The sequence below is a fragment of the Zophobas morio genome, unplaced genomic scaffold (assembly GCF_036711695.1).
Source record: "Zophobas morio isolate AGI-343-1 ecotype UQ-CSIRO unplaced genomic scaffold, CSIRO_AGI_Zmor_V1 ptg000028l, whole genome shotgun sequence".
Classification (NCBI taxonomy): Eukaryota; Metazoa; Arthropoda; class Insecta; order Coleoptera; family Tenebrionidae; genus Zophobas; species Zophobas morio.
In genome coordinates this window covers 1569127-1586612 of record NW_026972133.1, presented here as the reverse complement: position 1 = coordinate 1586612, position 17486 = coordinate 1569127, and the positions used below count along the sequence as shown (strand labels likewise).

Below are 17486 nucleotides of genomic sequence, written 5' to 3'. Positions count from 1 at the left end.
TGGCGGTTTTTTCATTTTTTTTTGTGGGCTTTTTAAATATTTTTTCCCTTTCTTGTTTTTGTGCCACTTTTTTGCTCCCATTTTTTTAGAGGTATTTTGTGGCTTTTATTTTATTTTTTTTCACCTTTTTTTCGTTTTCTTCTGCCACTTTTTCTGACTTTTTAACTTGCATTTTTTGTTGCTTTTTTTATATTTTTTTATGTCTTTGCATTTTTGTGTGTCATTGTTTGGTTCCCTTTAAAGTTTAAACACTTTTTTCACTAATGGCCACTTTTTCTGACTTCCATTTTTTAAAGTCGTATTTTTTGACCCCTTTTATTGTGACCCATTTTTTTCTTTCTTTCTTTGTCGCCCTTTTTGTGGACTTTCTTCGCTATTTCATGTTCTTTTTGGGCGTTTTTTACCACTTTTTACTTCTTTTTTCGTCGCATTTTTTCTATACTAATTTTTGTCGCCCTTTTGATGACTTTTCTTTATCACATTTTTCTGGCCTTTTTAAGTATTTTTTTTTATTCCTCTTCTTTTTGTCGCCTTTTTTGACTCCGTTGTAGTGCCATTTTTTGTGACCTATTTTTCCCGCTTTCGATGTCTTTGTTTCTCTTTTTTATAGCTTTTTCTAACGCATTTTTATGGCATTTTTTGGCCTTTTTTTGTTTTTTTCATCGCTTTCTTTTTTTTTTTTTGATCTTTTTTTTTTGTTTTTATATCCCTGTTCTTTTTTGTGGAATTTTTTCCCTTTTTTCCCGTCTTTCTTTTCTTTGTTTTATCCTCTGTTGTTGTTGTTGTTGTTGTTGTCTTTTTTTGTAGCTTTTTCTATCGCATTGTTATGGCCTTTTTTTTTTGTTTTTTAAACACATTTTTTGTGGCCTTTTCTAGTATTTTTTACTCCTTTTCTTCTTGTGTCCCTTTTTTTTGACTTCCTTTCAATAAATGGCATTTTTGTGGCGGTCTGATGATCCTATCATTTATTATATTTTTATGGCCTTTTTTTCGTGTTTCATCGCTTTTTTTTTGTCCCTTTTTGATCACTTTTTGTATTTTTTTTTATTCCTGTATCTTTTTGATGGCTTTACTTTTATCAAATTTTTGTGGCCTTTTTTAGTATTTTTTTTATTCCTCTCCTTTTTTGTCGCTTTTTTTGACTCTTTTTAGTGCCATTTTTTGTGACCTATTTTTCCCGCTTTCGTTGTCTTTGTTTTGTCCTCTTTTGTTGTTTCTCCTTTTTTATAGCTTTTTCTAGCGCATTTTTATGGCCTTTTTTCCATTGCTTTTTTATCACATTTCTTGTGGCCTTTTTTCGTTTTCTTCATCGCTTTCTTTTTTCCTTTTTGATCACTTTTTTGTGTTTTTATATTCTTGTTCTTTTTTGTGGCGTTTTTTTGACGCTCTTTTTGTAGTGGCTTTTTTGTGACCTATTTTTTCTTTGTCGCCCTTTTTTTTTGTCAATTTTTCCCCTTTTTCCCGCCTTTGTTATCTTTGTTTTATCCTCGGTTGTTGTTGTCTTTTTTGTAGCTTTTTCTATCGCACTTTTATGGCTTTTTTTCCAATGTTTCTTTTATACCATATTTTTTGTGGCCTTTTTTTTTAAGTATTTTTTTATTCCTCTTCTTTTTGTGTCCCTTTTTTTTTGACTCTCTTTTTATAAACGGCATTTTTGTGACGTTTTGATGATCCCATCATTTATCATATTTTTGTGGCCTTTTTTCGTTTTTTCATCGCTTTCTTTTTGTGTCGTGTTTTTGACTCTTTTTTTAGTGGCAGTTTTTGTGATCTATTGTTTTTCTTTGTCGCCAGTCTTTTCGTAATTTTTTGTCGCCCTTTTTTTGTCTATTTTTGTATCGCCCTTTTTTGTGAACGTCTTTCCCTTTTTTCACGCTTGTTGTCTTTTTTTGTAGTTTTTAATGGCCTTTTTTCCTTTCCTTTTTTATCATATTTTTTGTGGATTTTTTTCCTTTTCTTTTTGTATCTCTTTTTTGACTATCTTTTTATAAATGACATTTTTGTAGCTTTTGTGACGATTGGTTTTTCCCTTTTTCCTTGCCGCTTTTTCTAACTTCCATTTTTTTAGTCACCCTTTTTATGGATCTTTTTCGCTTTTTGTCGCTATTTTATCTTGTTTTTTTGTTGTCTTTTTTTGTCGTTTTTTACCACTTTTTACTTGCGTTTTAGTAGTATTTTTTTCTATAGCAATTTTTGTCGCCCTTTTTGTGGCTGTTTTTCGTATTTTTTTTATTCCTCTTCTTTTTGTGTCGCTTTTTTGGACTCTTTTTTTAAGTGGCCTTTTATATGGCCAATTTTTTTCATTGTCGCCCTTGTTTTTGTAATTGTTTGTCGCCCTTCTTTTGTCCATTTTTGTATCGCCCTTTTATTGTGGACGTTTTTCCCTTTTTTCTCGCTTTTATTGTCTTTGTTTGATCCTCTTTTGTTGTTGTCTTTTTTGTAGCTCTTTTTATAGCATTTGAATGCCCTTTTTTCCATGGCTTTTTTATCATATTTTTCTGTAGTATTTTTTAAGTACTTTTTTATGTACCTTTTTTTTTACTCTCTTTTTATAAATGGCATTTTTGTGGCCCTTTACCGTCACTGGATTTTTCCGTTTTACCTGCCACTTTTTCTAACTCCCTTTATTTAGTTACCCTTTTTGTGGACTTTTTCCGCTATTTTCTCGCTTTTTGTTGCTATTTTAACTTTGTTTTTATTGTCTTTTTTATCGTTTTCTACCACTTTTTCCTTCCATTTTTGTCGTATTTTTTTTCCATCGCAATTTTTGACAGTTTTTTTATGGCATTTTTGTTGCCCTTTTTTTGTATTTTTCCCCCTCTTTTTTTGTTCATTTTTTTCCCTTTTTTGTCGCTTTTATTGTCTTTGTTTGATCCTCTTTTGTTGTTGCCTTTTTTTTGTAGCTTTTTCAATAGCATTTTTATGGCCTTTTTTTCCGTCCCTTCTTTTAATTATATTTTTTTGTGGCGGTTTTTGGTATTTTTTCTGACTTCCATTTCTTTAAGTCGTAATTTTTGACACTCTTGATTGTGACTTATTTTTTTTTTCTTTCTTTGTCGCCCTTTTTTTTTAATTTTTTTGGCCACTTTTGTATCACCCTTTTTGTGGACTTTTTTCGCTATTTTCTTCTTTTTTTCTGTCGCTGTTTCATCCTTTTTTTTGTCGTTTTTACCACTCATTATTTTCTTTTAAGTCGCGATTTTTTTCACCTTTTTTGATGACTCGTCTTTGTCACATTTTTGTGGGCTTTTTTAGTATTTTTTTATTTCTCTTTTTGTATCGCCTTTTTGACTCCTTTTTGTCGCCTTTTTTAATAACTTGTTTAGCACATTTTTTAGTATTTTTTTATTCCTGTTCTTTTTGTGTCATTTTTTCGCTTTTTTGGCTCTTTTTATTAATGGCATTTATTTTTTGTGGCCCTTTATTGTCACTTGCTTTTTCCGTTTTTCCTGCCACTTTTTCTAACTTCCTTTATTTAGTTACCCTTTTTGTGGACTTTTTTCGCTATTTTCTCGCTTTTTGTCGCTATTTTTTATCTTGGTTTGTGCTGTCTTTTTTGTCGTTTTCTACCACTTTTTCCTTCCTTTTTTTGTGGCATTTTTTTCCCATCGCAATTTTTGACAGTTTTTTTTATGGCATTTTTGTTGCCCTTTTTTTGTATTTTTTCCCCTCTTTTTTTTGTTCATTTTTTCCCCTTTTTTATGGACGTTTTTCCCTTTTTTGTCGCTTTTATTGTCTTTGTTTGATCCTCTTTTGTTGTTGCCTTTTTTTTTTGTAGCTTTTTCAATAGCATTTTTATGGCCTTTTTTTCCGTCCCTTTTTTTAATTATATTTTTTCGTGGCGTTTTCTGGTATTTTTTCTGACTTCCATTTTTTTAAGTCGTAATTTTTGACACTCTTTATTGTGACTTATTTTTTTTTCTTTCTTTGTCGCCCTTTTTTTTTTTTAATTTTTTTGGCCACTTTTGTATCACCCTTTTTGTGGACTTTTTTCGCTATTTTCTTGCTTTTTTCTGTCGCTGTTTCATCCTTTTTTTTGTCGTTTTTACCACTTATTACTTTCCTTTAAGTCGCGATTTTTTTCACCCTCTTTGTCGCATTTTTGTGGGCTTTTTTAGTATTTTTTTATTTCTCTTTTTGCATCGCCTTTTTGACTCCTTTTTTGTCGCCTTTTTTAATAACTTGTTTAGCACATTTTTTGGTATTTTTTTGTTCCTGTTCTTTTTGTGTCATTTTTTCGCTTTTTTGGCTCTTTTTATTAATGGCATTTATTTTTTGTGGCCCTTTATTGTCACTTGCTTTTTCCGTTTTCCCTGCCACTTTTTCTAACTCCAATTTTTTTAGTGGGTTTTTTGTAAACTTTTTTGTATTTTTACCTTTCTTCTTCTTTTTGTGTCGTTTCCTTTTTTTTTAAGTGGCATTTTTTGTGGCCCTTTTCCGTCGCTTCTTTGTGGCGTTTTGATGATCCCATCATTTATCATATTTTTCTGGCCTTTTTTCGTTTTCTCATCACTTTCTTTTTGTCCCTTTTTTGATCACTTTTTTTGATACTTTTTCAGATTCCCTTTTTTTAATTGCATTTTTTGACTGTATTTTATTATCTTTTTCGTGCCTCTTTTTGTCACCTTTTAATCCTTTTTGTAGTCGCATTTTGATTCCATTTTTTATCGCCTTTTTTTGGCAACCTTTAATCTTTTTTTTTTTCTCTTTTTCGAACTCCCATTTTTTGTTGCTTTTATTGTGACCTATTTTTTCTATTTATTTGTTACCTTTTTGTAATTTTTTTGTACCGTTTTTTGTCTCACTTTTGTATCGCTTTTTTGTGGATTTTTGTCTCTTTTTTTTGTCGTTTTTATTGTCCTTGAAAAAGTTAACGTCATCACAAGATTTTATAATGAAAAATTTACTGAAAACTTACTCCTGGTGGGCTTCTTTACCTGTAATTTTAACAATCCTCAGACTTATTTTAACCTACAGAAGTTATTATTAAAAAATAAAATTCGCAAAGTCAAATGTTATAGTTAATTGTTTTAGGAAATTGGATTGGTTTGATTGTGCCTACGTCAGGGGCGAGGGAAGTTCGGTCTTTGGACCAATTTGTTTTGTGGTTTGTAAGCTGACTATCAAACATTAAAAGCAGAAATCAGTTTAAAAATATATATAAAAAAAAACTAAATAAATTTAATTATAAATAATTGAATTCTTATCTTTTGCCAAACTAATTTTCGTCTTTTTTATCTGCAGAAGGTCCGCGAGACGCGCCAGTTCTGGGCCAACTTGCCCTACCAGTTCTGCAACAACCTCACGGCGCCCCCCAGCGCCAACGGCAAGTGCTGGAACGGCACCGCCATCGGCGACTACGAGCCCCCCGGCAAGCCGCCGGCCGGCAACTCGTCCGTCGTCAAGGACCAGATCTACGTGCTGCAGCTGTTCACCGACCAGCTGCGCAAAGCCTACCACGGCGACGAAGTAGAGTTTTTTGATGACGACACCGAGGACACGCTCGACGGCTCGGGCTCCGGCTCCGGCGACTTCGAGATCGACAGCGCCGAGAGCGAGGAGCCCAAGCTCGTGCCCAAAGTCGAGGACGAGTTCGAGGCCATCGACGAGGTGCCGGGGCCGCAGCCGCCCCCCAGCACGGCGGCGCCCGACGCGCCGCGGGCGGCCGGGGGCGCCGCCACCATGTCGCTCAACCGCGCGCTGGCGCAGTTCCTGCTGCCCATCGTGCTGGTCTGGTTCGGGGGTGCCATATCGGACTTGCTGTGATAAGTTGTAAATAAGTGAGAGGGCCAAGTGAGAGACTCGACGCTTGACTTTTTGTGTACATGTTTTGTAACATTTTCCATGTAATGTGAAGTTTAGATGTATTTATATTAACAGAAAAAGAAAATATACGAGATACATTTTTTCACGGTTTTTTATTAATAAAAATAATTTGTCGAGTAGGAAACAAGTGTTCAATCCATGGCGTAGCTGGCGGGGCGGGTCTTTAAATAAACGTACACTACTATGAAAACAAACATGACACAGAGGGCTGGGACCACGATGGTTTTCACTTGCTTCTGGATTTCGGCTTGCTCCTTTTTCCGCTGCTTCTTCTCCTTTGAGGACTCCTTCTGTTTGCCACCTTTGAGCTGCCGCATCTTGGGGTCCTTCATCGAAACACACTTTTAGCGTCACTTAGTCCAGGCTTAGAATTAAAAACTTACCGAATTTACTCACTAATCGCCACCAACTGCAAGCAGCTACCTAGCTATCGCTCTATCGCTTGCTGACGTTACATCCGACTTTTGTAGGTTAAGTTACACGTCACACACACGTTGACAAACAACAGGTTGTCAAGCGAAGTGGAGGGGCTCAAAGTACACATTATTGTCCTCTTATTACAACCAAGGTTATCGATTGTTGCTATTTTCGACGATTTTATGTAGCAAATAACCTGCCTTATCACGGTTTACGATCGCTACGACACAAATTTCACTCATTTTCGAGAAAATTGTTCAAACATCAAGTTTACTGCTGTCATTTGACCAGTGGTGCCAATCGCCGAGAAATGTATCTCGAGTCACGTGACTGTGCGAATGTCAATTTTTGAAAATGTAATGGCGGAAAGCGAGTGGTGATTGTGAGAGTTTTTAAACAATTTAAAGTGGTTAATTGTTGTTTAAGTTGTTGGATGTGTCACCAGCAGACTGTACGTTCGATAGTTTGTGTTTTTTTCGCGAGTTATCGTACTTTCCATTTACCATAGGTGGCCGGTGAAGATGGTGGAAAACAGTGAAGGTATGTTGCATTTTTGCCTTATTGAGACCAGAAAGTGTCCCATTTAGATAAAACTGTGTATTGTAGTGCATTTTTCTGTTCCATTTATCCGAATTTTCCAACGGGTTAAGTTTTTTTGGAAAATTTATCTTCGAAGCGGACCGCAGATCGAACGAAAATTTTGTCAGCGTTTGATAGTGGTGTCCACAAAATGTCTATACATTTAAAGTTTCGGTATTGCGGATGCGTCTAGCGCGTGCTATGTTTGTGCTACTGTAAGTAACTTTTCATTATAATAATTACACTCATTGAAGCGGACTGTGGCGTAGAATGCGATTGATCCATATATTCCAACCCAATACCAACCAAAGGGTAACATTCCGCTAAATCCCCTAAACGTGCATGGGTGACTGCCCACATTACTAATTGACATTCTTAAGGTCGATTTATAAACTTGTCGCTGATGTTGCTGTTGAAAATTGGCACGGCAGTGGGTTTTCAATCAATCAAATTGCGATTGCGATCGTGTGCACTGCTGCCAACTTGAAAGAAAATCCCCCAAAGTAGACAAAAATCAAATTTTGTTAGAGGCAATGAGGTCCACTAATATGAAGCCATTTATTAGTCACCTGTTCAACGAAGAGCTGAGCTTGGGATGGATATGGGGCTTAATTTTTTTTAATATACACAGTTTTTTTTAACAATACGACACTCAAAAACATGTTTCTTATTTTTTGTAGAGGAATAAAGATTTTGCAATAAAGCTCCGCCCTCTTGGCTCACGATGCATAAAAAAATCATCACAATTGAGATAGGGCGGGTGGGCGGGGTGTATATTTTGCCTTTTTTTCTTAATATGTGTAGTCATCTTTTCACTACAAGAAACTTAAAACATGATGAAAATGGAAAATTTGTGTAAGGAAATATTGATTTTTCAAATGTGGGGCGGAGCCTAATTGCAAAATTGATATTTCCTCATACAAATTTTTCATTTTAAACAAGTTTGAAATTTCATATTGTGGAAAGAAATGCAGGCGTATTAAAACAAAAAGGCAAAACCAAAACCCGCCCACCCGCCCTGTGTCAGTTGTGATGATTTTTTTTTATTCGCTGTGAACCAAGCGGGTGGAGCTTAACTGCAAAATACTTACTTCTTTATAAGAAATTAAAAACATGTGTTGTTCAAGGAATACTACGTATATTAAGAAAAAAAAGGCAAAAGCTAAACCCCGCCCACCCAGCTGATCTCAATTGTGATGATGTCTTTTTATTCTTTGAAACTTAAAACACGTTTAAAATGGTAAATTTTTGTAAGGAAATATGGATTTTGCAATTAGGCTCCGCCTCTAGGTCTGCCAACGAATGAAAACTTGATTAGTCTTTAGATCAGGGCAAGTATGGGTGGGGCTTCATCTTTGGCTTTAGTTTTTCTTAATATACATAGTATTCTTTGAACAACACGATACTCAAAAACATGGTTTTAATTTCTCATTGAAAAATAAGGATTTTGCAGTTGAGCTCCGCCTTCTGGGCTCACAACGAATAAAAAAAATCATTACAATTGAGATAGGGTGGGTGGGCGGGGCTACATTTTAACTTTATTTTTTTAATATATGTAGACTTATTTCGACAACAAGACACTTAAAACATGTTTAAAATGATAAATTTGTATAACGAAATATCGAATTACGCTCCACCTCTCGGTCTTACAACGAATGAAAAAATTATCAGAATTGGGATAGGGCGGGTGGGTGGGGGCTTATATTTTGTCTTTTGTTTTCTTAATATATACAGCCATCTTTTCACAACAAGAAACTTAAAACATGGTAAAATGATACATTTTTGCAAGGAAATAGGGATTTTGCAATTATGGTAAACAAATTTTTCATTTTAAACATGTTTGAAGTTTCATGTTGTTGAAATAAGTCTACACATATTAAAAAAATTAAGTTAAAATGTAGCCCCGCCCACCCACCCTATCTCAATTGTGATGATTTTTTAGTCCGTTTTTTTCTATCGCAATTTTTGTCGCATTTTTTCCATGATTTGCTTAGCACATTTTTAATGGCCTTTTTTAGTATTTTTTATTCCTGTTCTTTTTGTGGCCCTTTATTGTCACTTACTTTTTCCGTTTTCCCTGCCACTTTTTCTAACTCCAATTTTTTTAGTGGACTTTTTTGTATTTTTACCTTTCTTCTTCTTTTTGTGCCCCTTCATTTTTTTAAGTGGCATTTTTGTGGCCCTTTTTCGTTCCTTTTTTTGATACTTTTTCAGATTGCCATTTTTTAAAAACATTTTTTGTCTGTATTTTATTACCTTTTTCGAGCATCTTTTTGTCACCTTTTTATTGCTTTTTTAGTCCCATTTTGATTCCATTTTTTATCGCCTTTTTTTTGTCACGTTTTTTTCATCGTCGTCTTTTTACATTCTGTTGGCAACCTTTAATCATCTTTTTTCTCTTTTTCGAACTTCCATTTTTTGTTGCGTTTATTGTGACCTAGTTTGTTCTATTTATTTGTTGCTCTTTATTAATTAAACTTAGAACATGGTTAAAATGGTACATTTTTGCAAGGAAATAGGGATTTTGCAATTATGGTATACAAATTTTTCATGTTAAACATGTTTGAAGTTTCATGTTGTGAAAAGAAGTCTACATATATTAAAACAAAAACAAAAACGTCAGCCCACCCACCCACCCTATCTCCATTGCAATGAATTTTTTTATTCGCAGTGAACCCAAGTGGGCGAAATTTAACTGCAAAATACTTATTTCTTTACAAGATATTAAAACATGTTTTTGAGTATCGCGTTGTTCCAAGAACACTATGTATATTAAGAAAAAAAGGCGAAATATACAGCACGCCCACCCACCTCATCTCAATTGTGATGATTTTTTTTATTCGCCGTGAACCAAGGGGGCGGAGCTTAACTGCCAAATACTTGTTTCTTTATAAGAAGTTAAAACATATTTTTGAGTATCGTGTTGTTTAAAGAATATTACGTATATTAAGAAAAAAAAGGCAAAATATAAACCCCCCCCACCCACCCCATCTCAATTGTGATGATTTTTTTATTCTTAGAAACTTAGAACACGTTTAAAATTGTAAATTTTTGTAAGAAAATAAGGATTTTGTAGTTGAGCTCCGCATTGAGGGCTCACGACGAATAAAAAAAATCATCACAATTGAGATAGGGCGGGTGGGCGGGGCTACATTTTGCCTTTTTTTTCTTAGTATTTGTAGACTGATTTCGACAAAAAAACTTAAGACATGTTTAAAATGATAAATTTGTATAGGGAAATATCGATTTTGCAATTACGCTCCGCCTCTCGGTCTGACAACGAATGAAAAATTGGGGCGTCTCGTTTGGTTTTCTTTTTTAATTAATACATTTAGTTTTCTTTGTATAACACTATTACTTAAGAACATATTTCACATGATAATTTCTCGCAGAAAAATAACGATTTTACAATTAAGCTCCGCCCCTCGGCTTACGACCAATTAAAAAAAAAACATCAGAATTGAGATAGGGCGGGTGGGTGGGGCATATATTTCGTCTGTTCTTTCTTAATCATAGCCATCTTTTCATAACAAGAAACTTAAACCATGGTTAAAATGGTTTTTGCAAGGAAATATGGATTTTTCAATTATGGGGCAGAGCCTATTGCAAAATCGATATTTCCTTATACTAATTTTCCATTTTAAACATGTTTTTGTGTTTTATGTTGTGAAAAGAAGTCTACATATATTAAAACAAAAAGACAAAATGTCAGCCCGCCCACCCACCCTATCTCCATTGTAATGATTTTTTTTATTCGCAGTGAACCCAAGGGGGCGAAGTTTAACTGCAAAATACTTATTTCTTTACAAGAAATTAAAACATGTTTTTGAGTATCGCGTTGTTCTAAGAACACTATGAATATTAAGAAAAAAAGGCAAAATATACACCCCGCCCACCCAACCCAACTCGATTGTGATGATCTTTTTTATTCTTAGAAACCTAAAACATGTTTAAAATGGTAAATTTTTGTAAAGAAGTATGGATTTTTCAATTAATCTCCGCCCCTAGGTTTGCTAACGAATGAAAACTTCATAACTATTTAGATCAGGGCAGGTATGGGTGGGGCTTAATTTTTGGCTTTAATTTTTTCTTAATATACTTAGTATTCTTTGTCTTTGAATACCACGATACTCAAAAACATGTCTCACATGGTATTTTTGTGGATAAAGAATAAGGATTTTGCAATTAAATTACGCTCCTTTGGCTCTCGACGATTAAAAAAATCATTACAATTGAGATAGGGCGGGTGGGCGGGGCTACATGTTGTCTTTTTTTTCTTAATTTGTATAGACTGATTTCAACAACAAGAAACTTAAAACATGTTTAAAATGATAAATTTGTATAGGGAAATATTAATTTTGCAATTACGCTCCGCCTCTCGGTCTGACAAAGAATGAAAAAATTGGGGCTTTTGTTTGGTTTTATTTTTTAATTAATACATTTATTATATTTCCTTATACAATTTTTTCATTTTAAACATGTTTGAAGTTTCATGTTGCGAAAAGAAGTCTACACATATTAAAACAAAAAGGCAAAATGTCAGCCCGCCCACCCACCCTATCCCCATTGTAATGATTTTTTTTATTCGCGTGAACCCAAGGGGGCGAAGTTTAACTGCAAAATTCTTATTTCTTTACAAGAAATTAAAACATGTTTTTGAGTATCGCGTTGTTCTAAGAACACTATGTATATTAAGAAAAAAAGGCAAAATATACACCCCACCCACCCACCCCACCTCTATTGTGATGATCTTTTTTATTCTTAGAAACCTAAATCATGTTTAAAATGGTAAATTTTTGTAAAGAAGTATGGATTTTTCAATTAGGCTCCGCCCGTAGGTCTGCCAACGACTGAAAACTTGATTACTCTTTAGATCAGGGCAGGTATGATGGACCTTAATCTTTGGCTTTAATTTTTTTTTAATATCCGTAGTATTTTTTGAACACGATACTCAAAGACATGTTTTTAATTTCTGGTAGAGAAATAAGGATTTTACAGTTGAGTTCCGCCTTCTTGGCTTACGACGAATAAAAAAAATCATCAGAATTGAGATAGGGCGGGTGGACGGGGCTTGCATTTTGTCTTGTTTTTCTTAATATACATTGCCATCTTTTCACAACAAGAAACTTTAAACATGATTAAAATGGTAGATTTTTGCAAGGAAATATGGATTTTGCAATTGTGGGGCGGAGCCTAATTGCAAAATTGATATTTCCTCATACAAATTTTCCATTTTAAACATGTTTGAAGTTTCATGTTGCGAAAAGAAGTCTACATATATTAAAACAAAAAGACAAAATGTCAGCCCGCCCACCCACCCTATCTCCATTGTAATGATTTTTTTATTGACAGGGAACCAAGGGGGCGAAGTTTAACTGCAAAATTGTTATTTCTTTACAAGATATTAAAACATGTTTTTGAGTATCGCGTTGTTCCAAGAACACTATGTATATTAAGAAAAAAGGGCAAAATATACACCCCGCCCACCCACCCCATTTCGATTGTGATGATTTTTTTCATTCGTAGAAACCTAAAACATGTTTAAATGGTAAATTTTTGTAAAGAAATATGGATTTTTCAATTGGGCTCCGCCCCTAGGTCTGCCAACGAATTAAAACTTGATTACTCTTTAGATCAGGGCAGGTATGGGTGGGCCTTAATCTTTGGCTTTAATTTTTTTTTAATATCCGTACTATTTTTTGAACACGATACTCAAAGACATGTTTTTAATTTCTCGTAGAAAAATAAGGATTTTGCAGTTGAGCTCCGCCTTCTTGACTCACGACGAATAAAAAAAAATCATTACAATTGAGACGGGGTGGGTGGGCGGGGCTCCATTTTGCCTTTTTTTTCTTAATATGTGTAGACTTATTTCGACAACATGACTAAAATAGTAAATTTTTGTAGTAATCAACTTAAATCCTCCACTTTTCTTCTTCAACCCCTTTAAATACGGCAAAAATTGAACATCAAAGTTACTATCAAAGGCAACTTGGTAACGGGATTAATAAATTACAATTTTCAGCTCTAAAAGCAACGTCAGCGGGAACTTCAATGTCAACAGAAAGTAATACTCGCTTCGCTCGATGGTACTTCATTGTTTGAATTTCGGTCGTGAACTGTGTTCGCAATCAAAAGACTACACCCTTTACATATAAAAGCCAAATTCGAATTTAATTTCATAAACACTATGATCAATTTATTTGTACACACCGTCAATGATACATTGTAATAAAAATAAATAAACATTTGAAACAAATTATGTCGACACACTTATTCCTCCTCTACTCGTACGTTACGTAATTCCTTGCAGAAATCTACACCTAAAAACCCCCGACAATCACACGAGTCCCTCACACCCTCTGCTGCAGCAGCTCCTCGGGCAGGTTATACAGACTCAGCACCGGGTAGAACGACGCCGGCGTTTCCACGAAGCTCTCCGTGATCGTAATCGGCTGCGGCGGCGCCAGCACCGTCCCCGGCGGGTTCCTGTGCGGCATCCCCGTCGGCGGGATGCTCTGCGGCTTGCGCACCGTCACGCTCGTGTTGATGCCGTGCCGCCGCTTCATGTGCTTGTTGTAGTTGGGCCAGTTGGTGAAGTGGTGCTGGCACTCGTGGCAGGAGTACGGCCGCTCCCCGGTGTGCTGGCGGCGGTGCGTCGTCAGCACGCCCTTGAAGCGGAAGCACTTGCCGCAGAACTCGCACGTGAAGGGCATGGCGCCGGTGTGAATACGGTGGTGCTCCTTGAGGGTGCCCTTTTCGCGAAACTGCCGGCCGCAGATGTCGCACTGGTGCGGCTTCAGGCCCGAGTGCACCGAGCCGTGCTTGCGCAGGCGCACGAGCGTCTTGAAGGCTTTGCCGCACGTCGAGCAGGCGAAGGGCCGGGCGGCGGTGTGGGTGATGAGGTGGTTGTCGAGGTTGCCCTTCTGGACGAAGCTCTTGCCGCACTGGTCGCAGGTGTAGTCGCGCACGCCGGCGTGGATGCGCTTGTGGGCCATGAGGTTGGGCTTCGTGCCGAATCTGCAAGATTGGGGCGGATGACGCGAGGTAAGTGAAAATGATTTCGTACAAACCTTTTTGGACATTGGTCACACTGGTGCTTGTTCTTCAGCTCCGCCGGTAAATGAGATCTGGCGTGAACCATCAAAGCAGACTGCATGCGAAAACTCTTCCCGCACGTGTTGCAGGTGTGGGGCCTCTCGTCCACGTGCTCGCTCCTGTGCTTCTTCTGCGCCAGAACGGTAGCAAACCACTTATTACAAATGTCACAACAAAAGCGCAACTTGGGGCGGTGCACGCGCACGTGTGTCAAAAACGTACTGTATTTGGTATAAACTTTAGGGCAGTCGGCACAAGGATACGAGGGGGCCTGCCCGTGGACGGTGGCATGATGTTCGCGCAAGTCTTCCGAATTGCTGAAGTTCTGATGGCAGTCGCAGCACGTCCAAGGATAGGTGTGCCAGCCGAAGAGTTCGCTTTTCGGGGTGACGGTGCCGTCGTCGTTCACTTCAACGTCACTGAGTTCCGAGTCACTCTCTTTTTTGTTGGATTTCGGCTTTTTCGTCTTCTCTGGGGGTTTGTGTGCGATCGGTTCCTCCTTTTTGGGGTTGGTGTCGGTCGGGTTTGATTTTACCTCGTCGATAATGGGTCTGTGTGGAATTCTCACTTCCTGAGGTTTGTTGAGCTCGATGAGTATGTTGTTCAAGACTTCCTGGGATTGCTGCACGTGTTGGCTGAACTCCCACGTGTGTTTCACGGTTTCTGTACATAGTTGACACACCGATGTTGGTAGCTTGTCGTCGTTGCTTATTTTTACGTTGAAAAGTTGGAAAATTCGCACTATCAAGTCAATGTCGTCGAGAGCGTTGTAGTGATCAGCGCCGAGTTCGGCGCATAATCGGCAACGGTTCTCCATGACATTATATTAATGAAATGCCGCTTTCCATTGTAAAGGGGGCGAAATTTTGGCCGATTTCACATTCTGGGGGCACTTTTTTTGGTCAATAATAAACAAACATGGAGGGTTGGTTGGCAGATGACAGGTGGATGACATTTGAGACGATTGTAAATAAAAACAAGGCAATTTTAAAATAATTCAACAAGTTTGAACATTCCTTTTTGCATTTTTTGTGTTTGTTTGGGTGTCATAAAGCAACAAATGTTGTTTTTGTAATGAAAAACTTAAAATTAATTTTTGGGTACCAGGGGCACCAATCGCAGAAAGTGAAAAGTTCGTGCTGTTGACAACATTACCAAAGTTCAATGTTTCTGAAAAGATTAAAATAGTAATAAAAATGTTGCAAGTTTTAAATTGTGACCGTTATTGACAGTTTTCGAGTTTGTTGGTCCTCAAATTTGAGTGGATGTGTTTTGAGGATTTTTATGATATGCAACCAACAATACTTCCAAGTTGCGTTGTACCAATCTTGCCACAGAGAAATCCCTATCTGCATCAAATGTCAAACTATCGAAATCTGTTTTCACGATAATTAAGGTGTTACATATTTCTGTAAAACCTTGTCGAGACATCTATCCCAAATGTAAGGCCCCCTCAGAACACAAAACGTTTTTAATGATTTTAGCCGGGTTTTCAAGGTAACTTTTAAAAAAGTTAAAATTTTCAAAGAATTTGCTCGGTTTTTCGAAGGTGAATACGGTTTCGGCCAAGAAAAGTTACCATTTAAAAACACTTAAAATTCGTCATTTAACCCTGTTTTTCTGTTGGGTTACTTCAGAACAAAAATGAATACGGTTTTGTCCAAACAAATTTCATTAACGCCATGTTTTAAACCGTCTGGAAAATCCCATTTAGAACACAACACGTTTTTAATACTTTTAAATAGCCTGGTTTTCAAGGTATATTTAAAAAGCAGATATTCTCATCTCAAACTCATCTAGATAACCATTGTAAACGAAAATTGATAGATTTTTCCGACGAGCAAAACACCCGGGATAAAAACTATATTTGATAATGAATTAGGATTATATGCGATTTTTCCTGCTTTGAAATTTGTACTATATGGGCTTGTTCAGCACACACCATTTTTTTATCAAATCTACCTCGTTTTTCAAGGTACATTTTTTAAAAGTTAAAATTTGCCTTTTTGCTCACTTTTTCTATTGGGCCACTTCAGCACACACCATTTTTTTATGATCCATTTATATGTATATAAAAAAAAAGAAAGACTTTTACTAATACAGACGTTGAATCAGTTTTATTATTTGATCGATAAGCCCACATTTAAATCCGAAAACTGTCAAGTCAAATTTATCAGATTTAACTAATGTATTCGAAATATCAAATTCATAATACATTTTATCTTTAAAGAAATATAAATTTCTATATGTGAATGCTCTGCTTATATTTGGAGGTATTCCAGCAAATAATTCTGAAATAAGGCCATTTTTCTTTGATCTAAACAAACACTCATCAAACTCAATGTACAAGACAAAATGTCAGCCCGCCCACCCACCCTATCTCCATTGTAATCATTTTTTATTCACAGTGAACCAAGGGGGCGAAGTTTAACTGCAAAATTCTAATTTCTTTACGAGAAATTAAAACATGTTTTTGAGTATCGCGTTGTTCTAAAAACACTACGTATATTAAGAAAAAAAGGCAAAATATACACCCCGCCCACCCACCCCATCTCGATTGTGATGATCTTTTTTATTCTTAAAAACCTAAAACATGTTTAAAATGGTAAATTTTTGTAAAGAAGTATGGATTTTTCAATTAGGCTCCGCCCCTAGGTTTGCTAACGAATGAAAACTTCATAACTATTTAAATCAGGGCAGGTATGGGTGGGGCTTAATCTTTGGCTTTAATTTTTTCTTAATATACGTAGTATTCTTTGTCTTTGAATATCACGATACTCAAAAACATGTCTCACATGGTATTTTTGTGGATAAAGAATAAGGATTTTGCAATTAAATTTGGCTCTCGACGATTAAAAAAATCATCATAATTGAGATAGGGCGGGTGGGCGGGGCTACATGTTGCCTTTTTCTAAATTTGTGTAGACTGATTTCAACAACAAGAAACTTAAAACATGTTTAAAATGATAAATTTGTATAGGGAAATATTAATTTTGCAATTACGCTCCGCCTCTCGGTCTGACAAAGAATGAAAAAATTGGGGCTTTTGTTTGGTTTTCTTTTTTAATTAATACATTTATTATATTTCCTTACACCATTTTTTCATTTTAAATATGTTTTAAGTTTCATGTTGTGAAAAGAAGTCTACATATATTAAAACAAAAAGACAAAATGTCAGCCCGCCCACCCACCCTATCTCCATTGCAATCATCAGTACTTGTTAAGATAAGACTGATTTTGGCAGATGACATATCCACGAAGAAAATAGAGGGTGGGTGGGCGGGGCTAACATTTGATAAAATAAAACTGATTTTGGCACTTTTGTCGTTTTTTATGATTCTTCAACTATTTTCGAAAATTAGTTGGATATTTTCCATTTTTCTAATGTCGCTAATTGAAATATAGCAATTTTTGCAGTTTCGTCAAAATCGCTCGGTATAAAAATTTTGAAGTACAAGGATAACAACGAAAACTTCTCATGAAATTATATGATATCCAAAAATTTGGGATCACATTCTAGAAGAATTTCATTTAAGAACTAATATAAGTAAATTTATAGATTTTGG

At 36.0% G+C, this 17486-nt stretch overlaps 3 protein-coding genes across 3 annotated transcripts in view; 1 reads left to right on the top strand and 2 right to left on the bottom strand.

Moving 5' to 3' along the window:
* LOC135136996 (glypican-4) overlaps positions 1–5908 on the top strand; it is an 86261-nt gene extending 80353 nt beyond the window's left edge. The window contains exon 5 of the mRNA XM_064066518.1: positions 5245–5908. Within this exon, the coding sequence (XP_063922588.1) occupies positions 5245–5766 (522 nt within the window). The 3' untranslated portion in view covers positions 5767–5908. The remainder of the gene's footprint in view (positions 1–5244) is intronic.
* LOC135137002 (single-pass membrane and coiled-coil domain-containing protein 4) lies at positions 5900–6509 on the bottom strand. The gene is made up of 2 exons (XM_064066528.1): positions 6210–6509; positions 5900–6152 (listed from the first exon to the last, which is right to left on the bottom strand). Exon 2 carries the CDS (start codon positions 6141–6143, stop codon positions 5958–5960), a length of 186 nt encoding a protein of 61 aa, XP_063922598.1. The 5' UTR covers positions 6144–6152; positions 6210–6509; the 3' UTR covers positions 5900–5957.
* A 6485-nt stretch (positions 6510–12994) lies between these two features.
* Positions 12995–14968, bottom strand: LOC135136997 (gastrula zinc finger protein XlCGF57.1-like). The gene is made up of 2 exons (XM_064066519.1): positions 13896–14968; positions 12995–13842 (listed from the first exon to the last, which is right to left on the bottom strand). The coding sequence occupies exons 1-2, from the start codon at positions 14735–14737 to the stop codon at positions 13176–13178; spliced, it is 1509 nt and encodes a 502-aa protein (XP_063922589.1). The 5' UTR covers positions 14738–14968; the 3' UTR covers positions 12995–13175.
* Positions 14969–17486: the final 2518 nt, after the last annotated feature.

Bases quoted from the DNA above. Each gene is read 5' to 3' on its own strand.
- LOC135137002 (XM_064066528.1), bottom strand. From the start codon at position 6,143: ATGCGGCAGCTCAAAGGTGGCAAACAGAAGGAGTCCTCAAAGGAGAAG.
- LOC135136997 (XM_064066519.1), bottom strand. From the start codon at position 14,737: ATGGAGAACCGTTGCCGATTATGCGCCGAACTCGGCGCTGATCACTAC. The intron at 13,843-13,895 runs GTTTGTACGAAA...CCAATCTTGCAG, and splicing joins TGTGACCAATGTCCAAAAAG to ATTCGGCACGAAGCCCAACC.